The sequence below is a fragment of the Orbicella faveolata genome, unplaced genomic scaffold (assembly GCF_042242905.1).
Source record: "Orbicella faveolata isolate gen_17 unplaced genomic scaffold, um_ofav_v1 contig_35, whole genome shotgun sequence".
NCBI lineage: Eukaryota > Metazoa > Cnidaria > Anthozoa > Scleractinia > Merulinidae > Orbicella > Orbicella faveolata.
In genome coordinates, this window is record NW_028301564.1 from 26,040,407 (window position 1) to 26,059,445 (window position 19,039).

At 37.4% G+C, this 19,039-nt stretch overlaps 3 protein-coding genes and 1 long non-coding RNA gene across 4 annotated transcripts; 2 read left to right on the top strand and 2 right to left on the bottom strand.

The window, feature by feature from the left end:
• Window positions 1–70: 70 nt before the first annotated feature.
• LOC110043509 (transmembrane protein 33-like) lies at window positions 71–6,529 on the top strand. Its single transcript, XM_020748971.2, has 9 exons — window positions 71–217; window positions 1,096–1,190; window positions 1,642–1,726; window positions 2,506–2,608; window positions 3,459–3,526; window positions 3,664–3,704; window positions 3,927–4,037; window positions 4,852–4,935; window positions 6,038–6,529. The coding sequence occupies exons 1-9, from the start codon at window positions 116–118 to the stop codon at window positions 6,189–6,191; spliced, it is 843 nt and encodes a 280-aa protein (XP_020604630.1). The 5' UTR covers window positions 71–115; the 3' UTR covers window positions 6,192–6,529.
• Window positions 6,530–9,283: 2,754 nt separating this feature from the next.
• LOC110043507 (uncharacterized) lies at window positions 9,284–11,566 on the bottom strand. Its single transcript, XM_020748969.2, has one exon. The coding sequence runs from the start codon at window positions 11,485–11,487 to the stop codon at window positions 10,318–10,320; it is 1,170 nt and encodes a 389-aa protein (XP_020604628.1). The 5' UTR covers window positions 11,488–11,566; the 3' UTR covers window positions 9,284–10,317.
• Window positions 11,567–11,668: 102 nt separating this feature from the next.
• On the top strand, window positions 11,669–18,951 carry LOC110043505 (uncharacterized). Its single transcript, XM_020748968.2, has 7 exons — window positions 11,669–12,072; window positions 13,605–13,686; window positions 15,156–16,048; window positions 16,647–16,748; window positions 17,381–17,437; window positions 17,695–17,780; window positions 17,986–18,951. The coding sequence occupies exons 1-7, from the start codon at window positions 11,806–11,808 to the stop codon at window positions 18,035–18,037; spliced, it is 1,539 nt and encodes a 512-aa protein (XP_020604627.1). The 5' UTR covers window positions 11,669–11,805; the 3' UTR covers window positions 18,038–18,951.
• On the bottom strand, window positions 17,179–17,988 carry LOC149104034 (uncharacterized). The gene is made up of 2 exons (XR_016202046.1): window positions 17,808–17,988; window positions 17,179–17,545 (listed from the first exon to the last, which is right to left on the bottom strand). It is a non-coding gene; the product is annotated as an uncharacterized LOC149104034 (long non-coding RNA).
• Window positions 18,952–19,039: the final 88 nt, after the last annotated feature.

The following is a 19,039-nucleotide window of genomic DNA, read 5'->3' on the forward strand; positions in this document are numbered from 1 at the left end:
TTTGATATCCTTCAGTTATCTCGACGTGGTTGATCATTGCTCTCGTTTATCGACCTCCTTCTCTGCCGTCCACTGTTAACAACGCGCTAAATTCGTGAAATTTGACGTTTAAGCTATGCCACCGCAAGAAAACGAAGCAGATTCAAGCACGCCGAGTAGTTCAGCCGGTAGTAACCCACCCGGAACTTCAACCAGCCCTAACTGGTCTGCACTTAGAGTAAGTAATCATTATTCACGTCTTTAACTGATTCAGGTCTGTCAAAAGTAAGGAGCAACGTTGATCCTTGTTTGTTTTGTGTTTGATATACCGTACAATGCAATGAAAACTATTTCAAGTTGTCGGTGTTCGTGTTGAGATAGTTTTCTTTCAGCCACAACAGGTTTTAATAATTGTGTTCTGGATTCAAGTCTATATCCATTAAAAATTATATATTATGTGTAGTCTTTTAAAGAAACGTATCAGAGAGACTTGTCGTTTCAATCACACGCTTGCCGAAGTTACAATATATTGCATATAAACGTGTTTTTAAGGTGAAGTAAAAAATGCCGTTTGCAATGATGCAAATTGTTTTATATTATTACGTGATAATTAATTCCGTGAACGGTATGATTTTGAAGTGTTGATCTGATTTCTTCCAATAAATCAACGCAACAATTACTTCCAAAATATCGTTGAGTTTCGGTAATAGAGTAGCCGATCGATGCATGAAGGTGTACGTATTGGTCATGTGCAAATGTACTGATCTGACTTCCGTTGCACAAGTTTTAATAAAATAGCTTAGTTGTCGTAAATGTTTTAAAACTCAGGGGACTTGCACGATTAATTTTCGTGTTGTGTTGATTTTCTCTATAATATGGCTCTCCCTATTTATGGTACCAATTGGTATCTTTATACCAGAAAATATTTGCTCAAGGCCATTTTGCCAGACAGTTTCAACACATCATTTGCGAAATAATAATTTCTGCTTGAACCAAAACTCTGTTACATATTATGCATTTAAGATACTCTCTTTAAATTTTGCATTACTGCTAAATATGGATGGTATATATATTTGACTGTAATCAAATAATTTACTTTAACGTTCTAAATTGCAGCAATATCTGATGGACAACAAAATTGATTCATTATTATGGCTCACACGAGTCTTCACAATCATCTGTTCAATTCTTTATCTGCTCCCATTTTTTAGGTAAGATGCATTATAATTTAATTTAATTATAAACATTTTATATTCTTCAATAAGGATGGAACTTAAATTTAACAGGAATTAGTATCTGGGTGAGTGAGCATATGACAAAAAATATATGTACCAATATTTGTTCAAAAGGATTCAAACTTGTTTGAGGGAGTTATCAACTGCTAGATGTTGAAGTTGTACTGCAGTGCAGAACAATTTTGCAAATTATTTATGGTTTTTTGAAGTTCCATAATTTATGCAAAGGGAATTAACTTATTACTGCACTAACAGGTCACTATATATTTAATGCTTTTAATTTATTATAAACAAGATACCCATTGTCCAACTTCTAATCAATTTCTTTTGACTCCAGCAGCAGTTGGGTAGAAACTGGTAGAATATATATTTATTTTGTTTAAATTGACCTTGTCTATACCTTCCTCTGTTTTGTCTTCTTTTTTAGTCCCTTGTTCAGTTATAACTGTTATAAAAGAGTGTTGATCAGTTCAGCTGCAACATCAGCTTTAAGACTCCACCAAAGGCTTCCAGTAAGTGTGCACATAGTAGTTGTTTTAATTCATTATTGTTTTCATCATAGTTTAGACGGGGAGTCTATAATAATTGTACATATTAATACCTAGAATAAGGCCTTTGCTACAGATCTGTCAAGATGTAAATGTTATTGTATATATTGCATAGTAGTCTGTGAACATAGAAGGATTTCAGACTTTAGTTTCACTCTACCGAAAAACAAAAGGCTGAAATCCGTCTGTGTTCACAGGTTAATTGCACAGTGGAAAGTGCATGGTGGCTTAGTAATACAGCCATGCTTAAGTTGTGTGTATAACTGCGATGATCAATCATATCTTCATTATCTTTCTCTGCAGTTCAAATATATGATCTTTCATATATTTGTTGGCACAGCGATGTTTGATAACACAAATTCTAAAGTTCAAAACTAAATCAAGGTTTTTACATATTACACCTGTTATCAATCATAATTGCAATAGAATTGAATCCAACTAAAAATTGGGGAGCTTGTGCAAGTATATCAGATTTGTTTTTCATTGAGGATTAATTTTCATTGGCCTTCTTCCCTTCTGGAGTCAGATGAGAGGAACCTCTGCACCCAACTGATTTTAAGTCAGAATAATGTCTGGCTAAAACAGAGTGTAGATTGAAAATTTTTAAAATCTTTGATGTTCAAATTTAATAGGTCTATACAATAATGTGTTACAGTTACATTCTACTACACATTAAAAGTTCCAAATTTTAGGTTTAACAGTAAATGATTCAGTATTTTATTATTCCTGTTTTATGCTTGTAGAGATTCCAGTTTTCAAGAGAGTACTTTGGACTGTTACTTGCTGAAGACAGCTGTCATTACCTTCTTTACAGCATCATGTTTGTTAATTCTCAACCAGTCACAAGTATCCTTTGATTCAATCTGCAGTGATGAGAGATGTTTGAAACTCTACACAGTTGAATCTCTATTAAAAGGCCACCCCTTATTAAGCGGCCAGTTATCAGAGTCCCAGAATTATTGTCAGTAGAACAATGTGAATAAAACCCCTATTAATATAACTGGCCACCTCTATTAAGCAGCAGTGGCCACCTTTTGGTTGCCCCAATGAAGATTTCTCTATTCTCTTTACCCCTATTAAACGGTCACCCCCAAAAAATAATACTGTTGTTTAGTTTTGTTTTGGAAAAGACGATGACAGATAAGAGACTGAAGGTGATAACTAAGCTGATGAGTGGTAAAAACATTCAAACACATGTTTATCATGACTGTCTTGATGTGATTCCATGAACTAAAGATGGTATAAGATATTTACAGTACACCCCGAGGGTGGCCACTTAAGAGGGGTTTGAATGTACTACAATAACTGTAGAACATGTAAGACTAGAGGGTCCTGAAAGGGCTGGGGGAGGGGGTGGATAATATTTTCCATTTCCCAGCCTTTTTTCCCAAATCCCAGTCCCAAATGTGCCATTTTTCTGTCCATGATTCCTTGTCTCAGTGACCCAAATGTCATTTTCCCAGTGAAAAAATACTTGTAAGCAAATCCCAGTTCCCATTTTACCACAGGTTCAGGCCCATTGTGTAAGGGAACCATAATAATAATAATTATAATTATATTATATTGAAAAAAATAAAATAATAATAATAATAATAATAACGATAACGATAACAATAGCAATAATAATAATAATAATAATAATATTTCAAAATAATAAATTAAATGTAATTTCCTTAACTAAAAATTTCTTACCAAGTCATCCTAATTCCTGTCGCACTTTTTGCTCTTCTTCATACGGTCTCCTTCACTAAAAAATTACTGAGTGTAAGTGTGCAGCTTTAATTTGTCATTTGATTATTTCTATTTGTTCATGAATACCTTTTTCATGCTGTCAACCATTGCACAAAATTGGCTGTTAGTAACGTGATTGTTTGATTTAAACATGTCTTTCCAAATGTCAGATTCTTGGAACTGGAGGAATTCTTAACATGTCCCTAATAAGGTAAAATCTCAAGTTTCATTTTAGTCATTTTCGTGTGCTTGCTGAGTGATGGTTAACTCAGCCATACCTTGGTCATTGTTTGCTCTCTTTCACACATGTATATAACATGGCACTTGTAATTTGAGTGTTACAGGAGTGTTGCTACTCCCCTTGGATAGCAGCACATATGAATCCTTGCTAATCAAATATCTTTTAATAATGATTGTTTTATTTCTCTTATAGCTCAGCTCGCAAGGCCATTGAAAAGGTGGAAATGAATCAACAGGGACTTTTGAGGTTCATTGCCTGCACGGAGATCATGCTTATGCCCGCTGTTATTTTAATGATGCTAAGGTATATAACTATCCAGTTGCATAGACCTGACTGTGTATAATTTCATGCATAACTATGATCAAACTTTCAGATCAGGAACTATTTCTTTTTATTACCTGAATCAGTCTAACATAGAATTCTTAACTTTGGCTCGAAGAAAAAGACCATGTAAATAAGAAAGATTTTCTCATCATTCCAGTTGCACCTGTATCGATTTTCTGGTTTGAATTGGTTAAGTTCTAAACGTGATACAATGGTGCATGTAGTGAATTTTTGTAAAACTAGTTGCATTTAAGTCAAGAAATGGCCAATGCACATGTTCATACATAAACTTTATTTAGACTCTAATTTGAGAGTACATGTAGCTAGAAAGCTAACATCAATGAGATTTTAAACAAGCCACAATTTATAATAAGTCAAAGTATTCTCACATTTTGATTGGTTCTTACATATGATTTATTGATGATCTATTGGAGGACAGACACACACACAATTTTATGTAGATAAGATCACTAATGTTCTTTTTTGTTTCTTTGTTATATAAAACAAGTAGATTCCATGTTTCCGTGAGTATGTTCAGTAATAGATCTTAAAAGACGTCAAAATGTGGTAAGAACATCAGTGACACACTCAGCAATTGCCTCCTATGTCACTTTTTTATTCTTGCCGCAGTTTGATATCATGTGTGATCTATTGCTGAACAGATGCATGGCAACATGGAATCTATTTGTTAAACTGATGTCATATACAGCACGTTGATCAATGATGTCATACATTAATGCTAGTCACTTGAAATCACTTCAATCAGTTTACATGTATGAATGTGCATTTTCAGTGGTCAAGTTGGTATTGTCATTCCCTTTGTTTATTATCGATTTCTGGGATTCAGATATGCCTCCAGACGGAACCCCTACTGTAGGTAAGTGTATTTTGTTTTCCTCACTTTTAAGAAAAAAATATTAATACTGTATTTGAAAAAACTTATTTTGCCTAGTATGCTTTTCAATCTTTCCCAAGTACTTTCCCTGAAAAGTATATAGCATTGACAGAACTTGTGGTTCTTATGGCATTTGGTAACTTGCTTTAAACTAGTAACTATGGTCTCACTTCAATGTGAAGAGAACATTATAAACAACAGCAACATATGGCTTGAAGTAGTGGCAAAGAAGCACTGTCAGTACATTCATGTACTGCATGCAAACAGGCACATCCTTCTGCTAACACGGATAGCTAGTATGTGAATATATGATCTTTCATAGTGGAGGTCACATGTTTTTTGAAGTAGACCGCTGACTAAGTGCTGGTTATCGATTGGATTGCGGGCTCATAATGGGTTAGCTTGTTGGAAACAGGGCAGGATTGTTTGGAAGCCGGTTTACGCTAACCCAGGATTAAAAGTCAATGGAATTATAACTTTTTCTTCTATGCAAATGTTTTTTGCTGTTTTGTTTTGCATATATGGTGATTTTTAAAACTCAAAACAGAAGGCCAAACAATATACAGAAATGTCACCACAAAGTTACAAAACTCAAATCAAAATTCTACCTTTTTCTGGGTTAGCTTAATTGGGCTTTGAACAACCCGGCCCAGGAGCTACGCTTTTAGGCTGGCCTAAATCTATATGTTATAATTATTCACTTGATTGTATTCTTCACCATCTATGGGTATATTACGAACTCACAATGTGACCAGCTCCCATTTTTCTTGATAGTTCAGTTGGTAGAGCACTGCACCGGTATTGCAGAGGTCATGGGTTTGAGTCCCGTTCAAGCCTGAATTTTTTTCATGCGTTGATCTCACAACTGCAACTGTGATGATCAATCATGTCTTCTTATCTTTCTCTGCATTTCAAATATATATGATATTTCATATAATATTATTCACTTGCACTGACAGCTAGTGTCTTCTTTACTGAAGAGTCGTTAACATTTGTCACAGCCATTTTTCTTCCTCCTTACTCCTTCCTCCAAAGTCATATTCTCACACAAAAAATTGTCAATAATTATTTTTATATATTTCAGACTTCTTTTTTCTGAACTTCGGCAAGCATCTGAACAGATGGCAGGTCATCCACGCTGCCCAGGTTTTATGCGGACCCTTGTGTTCAAGTTTACAGCTTTCATTGCAAGGCTGGCTCCTCCTATAACGGCACCACCCCCTCAAGCCACTTCTTAAGAAAAAAATGTAATTGTTATTCACTGCTGCTGGGTTAAGGCATGTGTACTTATGAACAAATATTTATAACTTAGACTTTAAAATTAGTACGAAGCTGGCGGAGAATAACAGATAGCTTACACTATGAAACAATGCACATGTTTTCAAACCTGTCTTGTATTCATTCTCAGCTGCAAGTTGTTGCTTGGACCAGCATTGTTCCATAAATTCAAAGGTGCTGTTGCACAATGTTGACAAACCTGTCTTGTATTCATTCTCAGCTGCAAGTTGTTGTTTGGACCAGCATTGTTCCATAAGTTCAAAGGTGTTGTATGTTTAATAAATAGTTTTAGAAACCACTTTTGTTCTGTTGGAAAGGCGTGAATCTGATTGTTTCTCTCATTTTTTTCTATGTAAACAATAGTGTTTCTGTCAAGGAACTATCAGATGATAGTTGCCTGAGGAAATTTGATTTTCTTATACAAATATTTACTTGAAATGCAAAGCTTTAAGGGCAAATATGCTAGGTTTAAGAACATCAAATTTTCAAGGGGCAACTGTCAGACTGATAGTTCCAAGACATATATTTACATATAACCTTTATTTACCCACGGCGATGTTTATAGCACAAGTACTAGTGGGGCTGAGCAAACAACTGAAACAAATGACTCAAATCGAACATAACATTGTTAAGAATCCCAACTGGCCGGAGGCAAACCAGATGGCTATTTACAAGCGTGGCCAAGGATTGGAACTTGGGGTTACTGAGAAACAAATCCAGGTAGTGGTCAGAGCAGCAATCTTGGACAGAATAAAATGGAACAATTATCCCCCCCCCCCCCCCCAAAGAAATGATGAAGGTGCAAAGGAGCAAAAACGTGCCATTTTGGCATCATTGAAATGGAGGGAGGGGTGGTCCAGATGTTCCATTTATTTTGTCCAAGACTGAGGACTCAAACCCGGGACTGCTGGATTGCGAGTCCAACATGCTAACCACTCAGCCTCACTGCCTCCTCCGCTGACATAAACACTTTATTGTCTTTATTGTTCACCACTAAATTTTCCTCTGCACACCTGTTCAAAAATCCTATTGAATTATTTTCAACTTTTTTAAATGAAAGGAGTGAAAGCCAAAATATGCAAAGTTTTGATCTTTTTTGGCTTTCAATTTTTTTTCTGTAGCCCGCTTGTTTACAGAAAATTTTCAGATGACTGCTATCCATTCGGGTATTTTCCGCAGACAGGCATTATGAGCTGATGGTGTCTCTCCGCCAAGGAGCGCTATCATGTCACGTGATCATTTTAAACCAATAAGAATCAGAGAAAATTTAGTTGTGAACTATAGTCGCTGATAGATAATAATCGCATGCCTGCTGCCCTTGAATCTGGCAATTATTCTTAATTTTAGGCTTAATAATGCACAAAATTGTAGGGTTTATGTGCTGTAAATAGATGCTTAGTAAATTGTGGGAGGCAGAAAAACCGGGAGAGTAATTATTAAAACTGTGTAAAAAACCAAATATTTAGGCCTGAATATGGATTGGTGAATACCACGTATACTGCAATATTCTAAGGTATTCAGTGGCACGAAAATAAAATACACCTCGAAAATCCTGTTAGTATAGGGCCTGCTTTCCAAATTCAACTTAAATATTCCAGGTTTATATTGCAGTGTGTGCCTTGAATACTCTATGATTCTAGTGTCATGTAGATGTTTTACTATGGTCTAGTGTGCACATGATCAAGGGGCAAAATGTGTAGCTCTTCTATAGCCCAACAACCCCATGGGAGAAGGGGAGAGTATTTCCTTATATAAGCTTTATGGGTATACCCTGTCAGGAGGGGTATGGTTTTGGCCTCACTGTCCTACAGTGTATACGTAATTGTATGAAAGTCTGTCCTAAAGGGGGTATGGTTGCACTAATGCTGATGTTAACTATTTAAAAAAAAAATACCCAGCAATCCGAGATCAGAGACATGCCTGCCAAAATTTAGCAGGTTATCAGTCAACATGACACAATTTTCGGAACAAGAAAATAATTTGTTTGCACCCAGTTCTATGTACTAAACAGAGTTCTAGAAACAGGGTAAAAAATAGGAACTAAAACTATACATCAGACGTAACTAATAAGTTTTTTTTTTTTGTAAGAGCACCATGCACAGCACAGTATTACTTTGCATTATGTTAACTCGATCACATGCACCTGCACCAGCACTCCGTGGTAGGATGGGTGACCTTTGCCATTTATAAATGTAGGTGACATCAATGAGTAAATCAATGGGTAATCAGTTGATTAGTCATTGACATACCAATCATGAAAGAATACTACAGTTTTTTTATCGATTTGTCATTGATCGGTCATCAATATGTCATAGCTTCAGACCATACAAAATTGAAAATAAAGAAGTAAATTAAAACAACTTTGTGTCACAAATGGAAACTTTATTTAACCTATCTGGATAATGATGACATCTGAAGCATCAGCCTGTTTACTTCAATGGAGCACTATAACAGGAAAGTCTGGAAATTGTAGCAGATGTGCAGGATGATGGGTAATCAGTGGGTAATTGTTGAGCACTCAGTAGTTTTAAAGAATAATCAATGACATTGATGAGTAATTGATGTCATTGATAAGCAATTGATAGGCCACAAAATTATTTGTCATCAAGTCGTTGATTACTCATTTTTGTTATACCTACCAACTCAACTATGTTTTCCGATTGGGGGAGAATGTGTCACATGCCAATGGGGAAAGCTCACTTGACTCAACTTGCACGTAATTAGGTCATGCTCCTTGATACTGCAGCAAAATTTGTGTGCCAGCCAACATCAAGCAAACGATATTTCAGTTTTTTTTTCTTTTCTATTTTTGAGCTGGGAGGTTAATTACTTAATGACTGGCTCCGCAGGAAACAGTGAGTTTTGTTTCCCTGAGACTCTCAATGTTCCCCAAGGCGAAGCTGAGGGGAACATTGAGGTTTCTCTTGGGGCCAGTAATTAAGTGCTTAAATCAATGAATAATCAGTTGATTACTCATGGATTCCCCATGATTGATTACTCATTGATGTCATTGATCATCAATTAGTTGTGTTTGAAATAGAGTACTCATGACAATCTAAACAGTAAACTTTATTCAAGCAAAGAATAGAAAAATTAGTGTCACATACCAGACCAACATGGAACTCATTGGCACTTACTTTACCAACATCACAAAGGAATTCCTCCACTGCTATGAACTAAAACATTTTCTAGCCTATGGGCTTTGTCAGACTTGTCAATGCAATCCATACTCTAATTGAACACTCCAAAAATTTTAGAAGACATCAATTGAGCAATAAAAAGCTGTCTTATAATAAAATTTTGGGCAGTGGGTTCCACTGGGAACTATAGGCAACTCATACAGTACAGTAGAACCTCAATATAACAAACCCCTATAAAATGAAGACTCCCTGCATAACGAATCATTACTCATCAGTTCTGTGAAATGTTTGGGAAAGAACCCTGACATGACAAACCCTTGTTATATAGCACATACTACATCATGCCCAGGTGTCACTGAGTTTTGTCGCTGAAGAGCAGGGAACAAGGACTGCTGTGCTTGATGGTTAGGTTGCATTCAAGTGCAGCAGGCCCACAACACCACAGACACTGTGCGCCAATGAAAGAGGGACACCTGAGGACATGTACTTTGGGGATTCATCATGGCTGCTTCAAGTTATGGAAATAATCTCATACATTTTAACACTGAAAGATGATGTTCAGTGCCGCTGAAAATCAGGAGCGATGAAATCTGCTCCATTCGTTGTAAACAACACATTCAAATCTTGATTTTTCAAGCCTCAACTAGCAGCTTTCATTATTAAAAATATACAAAATCAATGCAGCCCATCAGCAACTGGAATTTTTTGAGTACAAAAAGTTTTGAAGTACAAGACAAACTGGTTAGTAATTAATGCAATTGAACCCTGAGCTCATTATCTCTACGTAATCATGAAATATCATGAAAATCTTTTACAAGCTTGCATGCTCACAAAACATGCAAACATGACGAGTAACTTGCATCATGTGAGTAATGGGGGTGTTGTTCTGCACTCTTCGAAAATATTGCAGAATGTTTCACTGAGATTAACGCGATTTAACACATTATTATATCCTGACTTTGAAGACTACTGGTCTTGAGCTCTGAGTGGTTTGCCCCTGTTCCTTTTCCTCAGGAAGGCTTCTCGGGGGTGGTCTTGAAGGTGCCGCAGGGGTGGCACGTAAAGGAGGCAGTGGAGGTAATCTGGCTGGTGGTGGTGAATAGAGCGATGCTGATGGTAGGGTGATCAACTTGCACTGCATGGGCTGGCCATCAAGTTTGCGGTTATGATATCTGCTAAATGCAAACAAAGCATCTTCTTTTCGTAAATACACCACCTCCGCAGTTCCCCTGCCAAGCATTTTACAACTCCTCAACTCACCAACAACACCAAAGAGTTCTTGAACGTCTTGTTGAGTAACTAATGGGTGTAAGTTGGAGACTGTGATTCTACAGCTTGAAGGTATCTCTTGTTTGGATGATATTGGTCCCTTTTCTGTCTGAGATCTGTTGCTCTTTAGACTATGATCCAATCTCCCCTCAAATACACTGTCTCTTAATCCATCTCCAGTGTCAACCTCGGCGTTGGTTGCATAGAGGTCATTTTCTGCAGCCATCTGACTGTACGATGCATGACCCCTCTTCTCCTTGTCTCTTCTCTTGGCATTCCTCTCCCGCTCTCTCTTCCTCGCTTCGTTTTGTCTCTCTCGCTTCTTCGCCTCGTTTTCTCTCTCTTTTCTTTTCGCCGCCTCGTTTCTAGCTGTGATTGTAAGATACCCTGCAATTATGTTTGCTTCTCGCTCCAAATCTTCTTTACTCCGCTCGACTTTCGCTGTGATTCGGATTGAGTCCCCCATCATTGTGGCTGATCGGTCTGGCGGGACCTCTTGCTTTGTCGTGATTTGAATCTGGCCACCAGTTGAAAGCGATAACGATCTATTCTGCTGGTGTAAATCTTGCCTTTGTTCTTTCCTGCGTTCTTCTAGCAAAGAAATGGAACGAACAAGAGGTCTACCCTGGTTTTTCTTAGAGGAAATCTTTCGCCTCGCGTCAACCAAACTGCTAGATTTGGACTTGCCCGTGAACGCGCTACTAACTTGAGCCTTTTTCACCTGCTTTTGAGTCAGAGTAGACCGTAGATCTTGCGACCTTTTAGCATTTCGCGATCCTCCGACACCTAAACCTACTTTTCTTCCACTTTGCAAAGCTTTGCCGCTTCGAATTTTCTTTTTAAACATCTTTAACTTCTTCTTAACCTCACAAATAGCAAAATTCTGAACACGGAGTGAACGCGCATAGATGTAAAAGGGTTTTTCATTGGCTCTGAAGAATAATGAAACTCTAACCAATGAGAGGCTTCTTTAGAAATTAATTTTGCATCGAGCTCACGGTATATTTGCACAGCGGAGTTATTCTTGACCGTTACCTTGTCCATATATGCTCAACGGTTCGTTCTTTTCAGCTGGTTCGCAGAAATGTGGTGACAAGAACAATGTTACACGGAAAATGAAATTTTTTTTCTCTTTTACATAGTGCCGTGCCGTGTTTGCATTACTATGGGGAAATTGCTTGAGGTCTTGGCGAGCAATCATACATCACCAGTTTGCCCTGTGCTCACCAGACCTACTGACAATGATGATTCGCCAGGCTGTGAGTACAATAATTGGGCATACGCTCTGTTTGCGGTGGTCGCTTTCATCATTGTCGGCATCCCGTTTGTGGCCTTCATTTGCTACGTACAAAGGAGAATACAGACTAAAAAACGAGCTAGAGGTCTTACTCGCAGTATTAGCCACGATAGCTCAAGCCCCTATCCATATCAGGTACGGTTGAGCTGCATGCATATAGTATAATATATAAGCAAAGTTAGCTTAAGGTAATTTCCTTGAAATAAAACTGCCAATAGATTTTTGTTCAAACTTTGTCCACTGAATATTTATCATATGAGAACTTTAATTATAAAATAGAAAAGGGGGGTGCCCATGCTCGTTAAGGAGCAGTGAGGCATTAAAAATGTCCCATTTTAGCATTATTTAATGCTTATTAGAAGAACGCATTCCAAGTTATTGTAAACTCTTTGTGAGCCCAGACTCATGAAAACACGCCCCAAACTACAGTCAATACTTGTGTCAGACACAAATAAACTTTTTAAGTTTGATTTTGACAGACAGCTGAATCCTTGTTAAAATATTGGAACCAAATTGCTTGCCACAGCTATCAAACTGCAAAATAGAAAAGACTACAGTGCAGCTGCTATTTTCCTTATTTATTCAATTTTCAACAATAGAAATCAGACCAGTCTTTGCTCACGCAAAGCTAATGATTAGTTGATTAAAATGACTGGAAAACAATTTGGGGTGCCCGAGCTCGTTAGTGAGCTATAGCCATTTTTCAACTGATAGAACTCAATATCAAGGCAAATCCGCCATGTTTTCAATGTACGCGTGCACGAATGCGCTCTAATGACGCGATAAATTGTGCAGTAAGGATGCGCAATGCAAATGTGAGGAATCACCTTAAGCTTCTATGGAAAGAAGCAAAGCTTAAGCTTACTTTCTTCTTGTGATTAGTTCACTTCCAGTCAACAATAAACTAATTATTTTAGGCCTTGTGTGACACCTAATCACAAAATATATAGGAAGCATGGTATGTACTTAATAAATGATTAATGATATTATTTTCTGCAATTTTTATCACTGATATTATAAACCAATTTTGATTGGTCTTTGTTCGATTACTGGCCACAAAATGTTTCTGTGAGGTCACTTTTCAAAAGTCTTCACACTAAAAAGCATCACTAGACCAAAACTCTGAGATCTTTTATATGATCTTCACAATAAACCTTCTAAGAATAATTTATTGTGAGACTCTATTACATTGTGTATTTTAACTCAGTGACAGTTTCAATACACATGTACTACACAATTCATCTTTTTGTGTGATGCTGGCAAACAAGTTGATAAATATGCAGTAAAGGTAAAGTCTGCATACAAGCCAAGTGGCCCATTAGGTTAGCATTTATCTCTGGTTTCTGTAGCATGAAGTGACTGGGGGTATTTCTGCTCTTCCCTGGATGGAATGCTTGTCCATTGCAGGGTTACCCCCAGCGTTAAATTAGCCGGTACGCATTTATACACTTGGGTTGAGAGAGGCACTGTGGGAATTAAGTCTCTTGCTCAAGGACTGTGTTCAGTCTGAACACAACACTAATTTCCCGGTCAGGGCTTGAACCTGGACTGCTCGATACAGAGACATTAGTGCACTAACCATGAAGCCACTGCATCTTGTGGTTGATAAGGAAGTACTTCTTAGATTCACAGTTAGTCCAACACTCATATGTCCATTTCTTTCACAGCCTATCTACAAAGAAGGAGCTGGATATGCTAATTATGGAGCCACGGCTGAAAATAGCAGTGTTGAGGAGCAAGCTATCAGATGTAAGGACATTGTATATTAGTCTTTTTTTAAGAATGTACTTGTTGCTCTTCAGGAAACTCATATTCTATAAATCAGTAGCCAGTCCTATGAGTGCATTAGTTGTTTTTCATCCATCATAATTTTTGTAAAAAAACAGTTACATGTACAAGTACCTCAATTTTCAAGTATGTTGGAATGGAATCTCTGCCTCAGTTGTATATGATTAACAGAGGCTGCAATCTGTGAGGAAAATTAATAAATGCTGAGTGTTTACTTCTTAATCTTTGAAAAGCTACTTCAAACCAATGCAGGTATCAACTCTCATAATCAAATCTTGCTGTTCCTGTACTTCTGGTACATCATTTTGATGCAGCAATTAAAAACAAAAGATCAAAAAAGGAAAATTTAACTTGACTTGAGATTAACTTGACTTTTGACTTGAACTTGACTCAGGGTGGAACTAAACGACTCATGCTACAATTAAACTCTTCCCTAGACAGCCACCCATGCTCAACTCAGGATTGTTGGTAGGAAAACAGTTCATGCCATGCTTCTTGAAGCTTGGCAAACTTACATGTATATTATAGCACCGTATAGTAAGCCCTAGTATGGAGAACCATCATAGAGAGAAGGTTTGGATATCCATACCTTCCTAAAAGTATAATTGTGGTGAACACCATAAATCAGTGTTTGCGCCAGAGCGTGCCATTGCAGAAATCCCGCGTTACAATCAGAGATGGCCCCCAGAAAAATGAAAAAAAGGGCCAATTTGGCCCTTTCTCTTTACAAGACTCCAAGCTTAACACAGGCATAATATTTTAAAAGCCATCCCAGGGCTCGAAATTGTGATTGATACGGTCGCCAATGCAACAAGCAGTTCATCCTTGGCGACCAAAAATTCTGGTTTAGTCGCCATAATATGACATAATGGCGACTACATTTCTCTGTGTTGACGATCAATAACAGTTATTTTGTCACACATTATGTCCTTCTAGAGAAATCGTATTGAAAGATCTTTGCTTCTAAACCATTCAACATAAGAAAAGAAGTCAATCCGTCCTTTTGCTTTGCTGTATTGATTCTCTCATATCGGAAAGCTTCCAAATGGCTGACCGTGTTTGAAATCGCCCTATAGTGCATTGCAACCCTTGATCATTGACTACGTTATGTATGCCTAAGGATTGTTCTCTTGTAATGCACGGATCCTTCATACTACTATCTGATTCAAAAGAAACTTTATTGAGTAGAAACACTTCAAAAAGCACTTACTATTAAATTTCATCATAGATCCTAATGAACTGCCTTATTTTCCTTGGTACCCTGATGCATTTTTTCCTTCTGTAGCTTTCAATTTAGTGGCCCCTTTCCTAAAAAATTGGCCCTTAAAAAACATCTTCAGGGGCCACTTTGGCCCTCAAGTAAAATTTTCTGGCTGAAACACTGATAAATACTGCAGATTAATAGTAACCATCTCAACTGTTGTTTTTAGCTCCAAGTCATGATTCTACAACCAGTCTGGGTGATAGACTAAGCCAACATCCAGACACCACTAGTGTGGCGTCCAGCCGTGCAAGTGTGATTCCTACCTATGATGACGTTTCTTTGGGTCAGCGCAGTGCTTTGATAGCAAATAGAACTCGTCATCCCTCTAATGCAGAAACCCAAAGGGGTGGAAACAACCAACCTCCTCCAAAAGAGAATAAAAGAAGATCATCACGCTTGTCAAGTGACAGCCAAGAAAGGGGTGTGGATCAACCAGGACAGTTTTATGACTCTGTAGATGTTGTGACAAATATACCTAAGATCCAAAAACAAACTGTTCCTGATAGTAAAGACCGAAATCAGGCACCGTGCAAACCCCCAAGGCAGCTCGTAAATGATGTCAACACAACAGTGACTGAGGAGCCGGTGTATTCTGTGTTGGAAGGCCCTGAACCTGAAGGTGCCTCTCAGCCCCCATCAAATGGCGTCATGATCCCTGAAGTGAGTGCTGCAAGTGCGATCCATGAGGATGTGAAACCAAGTGAAGGAGGTGATGGTAGTTCAGGAACTGGTGATGAAGGTTCTCCAGAGTATGCTGTTCTGGAGCATGATAAGGATGAAGATCAGACACAAGATAATGAAAATGAACAGAGAGACCAAACACCCAGCGAAGAGAAACCTTGTTTATTAGGTGATGAAAAACCAGCAGATGACTCTTGTTTTGATGAAGCTACTGCAAGCTCCCCTCCAGATGACAGATACTTGCCCATTCTTCCTCCTACTCCTCCTGAAGAAATCAACGAACCATCAAGTGAGAAGCAAGCATTGTTAGAATCAAGTGGCTCACACAAATTTGATCAGTATTCAGTCACTCCAAAAGCTGTTTCCAAGTCAAGAACTGTAAGTTGACAGTAATATAACCTTCTCAAGAATGGTTTATGCTAGGGATGAAGTTTAGCATCAAAGTAAGAAGTGTAGTAGTCCTTACAGATAATACAAATATCAGAGGGAAATATTAACAGGATAAGGATCAGAACAGTCTGATCTGTCTGAGTGTGACTATAATTTTTTAGTGTTTGTATGGGCTATTTCATGTCTGATTCAGATTGTAATAAATACTCCAGTGCTAAGTATAATCCGTCCTTGAATACTATGGCCGAAATAAAATATGGCTTCCCTTTATCAATTAATGTGACAATATTTTTGCAGCTTTCCAGAATCCTGAAACACCATGCTTTAGATCAACGAATATACTCTGATTACAAGCTTCTGAGGGGAAGACATTACAAAACTATGCTGTGTTTATAACCATCCTTCCAAAGTGTTGTCTAAGTCAAAATGTCATTTTCCATTAAAAATGCACTTTGTCATCATGAGGTAACCATCTCTAAAAAAGTTTTCATTTTCTGAGTACTGACTTGTTGTTTCAAGCCTGGCAAAACGCTGGTAAGAAAATAGCAATTTACAGGTTTTTTTTATTTCAATTTCATCAATCTAGGACTTTGAAGAATTTCTACTGGGCAAAGTCAGAGATTTACCAGCAAATGAAAGGAATGGTATTTTCCTTATTCGTGATTCAATTTCTTCCACTGGATCAAAGGTATGTCGAACTTTCACTAAAAAACGTTCAGTATTGATAAGTTTATACATACATATACAAAGTGAAAATGAAATAATTGAATGCAAGTTTGAAGACAAAATCGTGGGAGGTGGGCCACAAGCCTGTCATTGATATAAATGCGGTTGAAAAAACCTTCCTGTCATGATGTGTTCCTTATCAGTATTTGGATATAAACCAACTATTTCAGGGCTGGCTTTTGAAAGTGGACAATTTTTTCAAAATTTCTTATAGGTTGACAGATCGGTATCTGTGCTCATTCCATGCTTGCTTTTAACCAATCCCTGCCAACCAGGCCTCCCTGGTTCATGGTGGGTTAGTTTATTCTGCATCATGAGGTTCAGGCTTATCCTCAGTCAAGCACATTATGTTTTTTTGGGGGGGGCAGAGAGGGATGGGGGAACTCACCATGTTTATTTTATTTATTTTTTTATTTTTTTCACTCCAGTATAAATAGGTAATCATGGGTTTTTCTGGGGAAACCTGACCCATAACATTCTCATCCCAAGAACTGTGTTTTATGTATGATGACATTACTAATTTTGTACATCTTAGATTTTGAATCAAGTCAATATTGCATCCTATCCTCATAAATATACTGCTGTGTTTTGCAGGTGCTAACCATGTACTGTTGGAAGTCTGACTCAAACAAGGAGCTTTACAATTTCAAGGTATATTTAAATAAAGAAAATGTGAGAGGAGGTTGCATCCTGGCCTGGTAGTGGTGGAATGGTGTTCTGCAGCCCTTGACTTTGCAGCCACACTTTGTAAACAGACCCCTGCAAAATTTAATATATTTGTTTATTCAGTATCTCCAATTGGCAAAGGTGCACTAAATACCATGACGTTTTAATGATAAAAGGGATGTACTTTTTATGGAAAACAAGCACATCATGATCTGAACACATTTTCTGTTTTGCTCTTTCAGATCAATTTGACAGAAGAAGGACAGGCATTCCTTCACAGGAGTTCAAAAAAGTTTTCACATTTAAGTGGACTTTTGGCATATCTCAGGTGTCCAGAAAATTGTGTGGTCATTACCTGCACTGTTTTTTCCTTTTTTTTTAAACGTGATGAATAATAAATGAGTTTGGCAATCTGTGTTCCTAACTGGTAATAGTACTGAACCATCAAAGTCGATATTTTTTGGATGTTTTTGACCGTTATCCGGTTCAAGGATGTCTTCGGAAGCTGATGTGAGTATTCCTTTCTCTTTCAGAGAACACAAAGACATGCTGCCTTGTGTTTTAACAGCTCAAGTTTTCCCATAATTGCAGAAGTGCATCTTGAGCCTTGCGTGATACGTGTCCAGCTGCAAGAGGGGAACTGCATCCTGTAAAACAAAAGAGCATGTTGTATATATTTATATTTATAAGGTAATATAGAACTCCACATAACGTGAATTAGTATTAGATATTATGTCAAAATGATATCATTGCCCATGTTTCTCTAAAGAAAGGTTCATTTAAAGGAGTTCAGCCACGGCATTTTGAGTTATTTTGGCCACGTAGAAAATAACCTTTGATGAAGGAAACCTGAAAATAGTAGTTTTGTAAGATAGAAAAACACTAAAGAGATAATGATAAACCATAAAGGAACAAGGATGGTTAAGGATGTAGAAGATTAATACGGATTACAAACCACGAATTTGAAAAATTTAAGTTAAACTTTTCAAGATGCTCAAACCGTGATGGAGCTCCTTTAAAGCAAGTTGATTACATGTAGGTAACACCTATCTTGGTCGTAGAGGGGTTTTTTTCTTTGAAACACATTGGCAACTTACTATAAATGGACTGAGCCGGTAATCTGATGTTCAAAAAGAAAGGAAAAATCCTTCTGGGACAAGGTTACCCGGCTATACAATTCCGCAGAGGACTAAATGTGTCTTGCGTTCAGAGGAACACTTTTGGGTAACATGCGCGTGTGTAGCGATTCTTCGACTTTGCAAAATTAAATAGCTTAGACGTTTTAGCTGTTACGTCTTCTTGACTTTAAAATAGACAACTACTAATGAGGTATATTGGAAAAGAGCACGAAAGAGTAGCATAAAAAATGATGTAAATATTACACTTGGAATTGTAACTTTATACACACCACTTCAATAAGAAATACGTTTATAAAATAATGGCTGATAACACAGACGTCCATTAAATGGCGAGCTGTTTCGCAAAGGCTCTGTATACAACATGGAGTTGCCTTAATTTTATAAAAGGAACAGATAAATATTGCTCACTGTCGGTTTACACAGCTTGAGGCAAACACTTCGCTTAAGC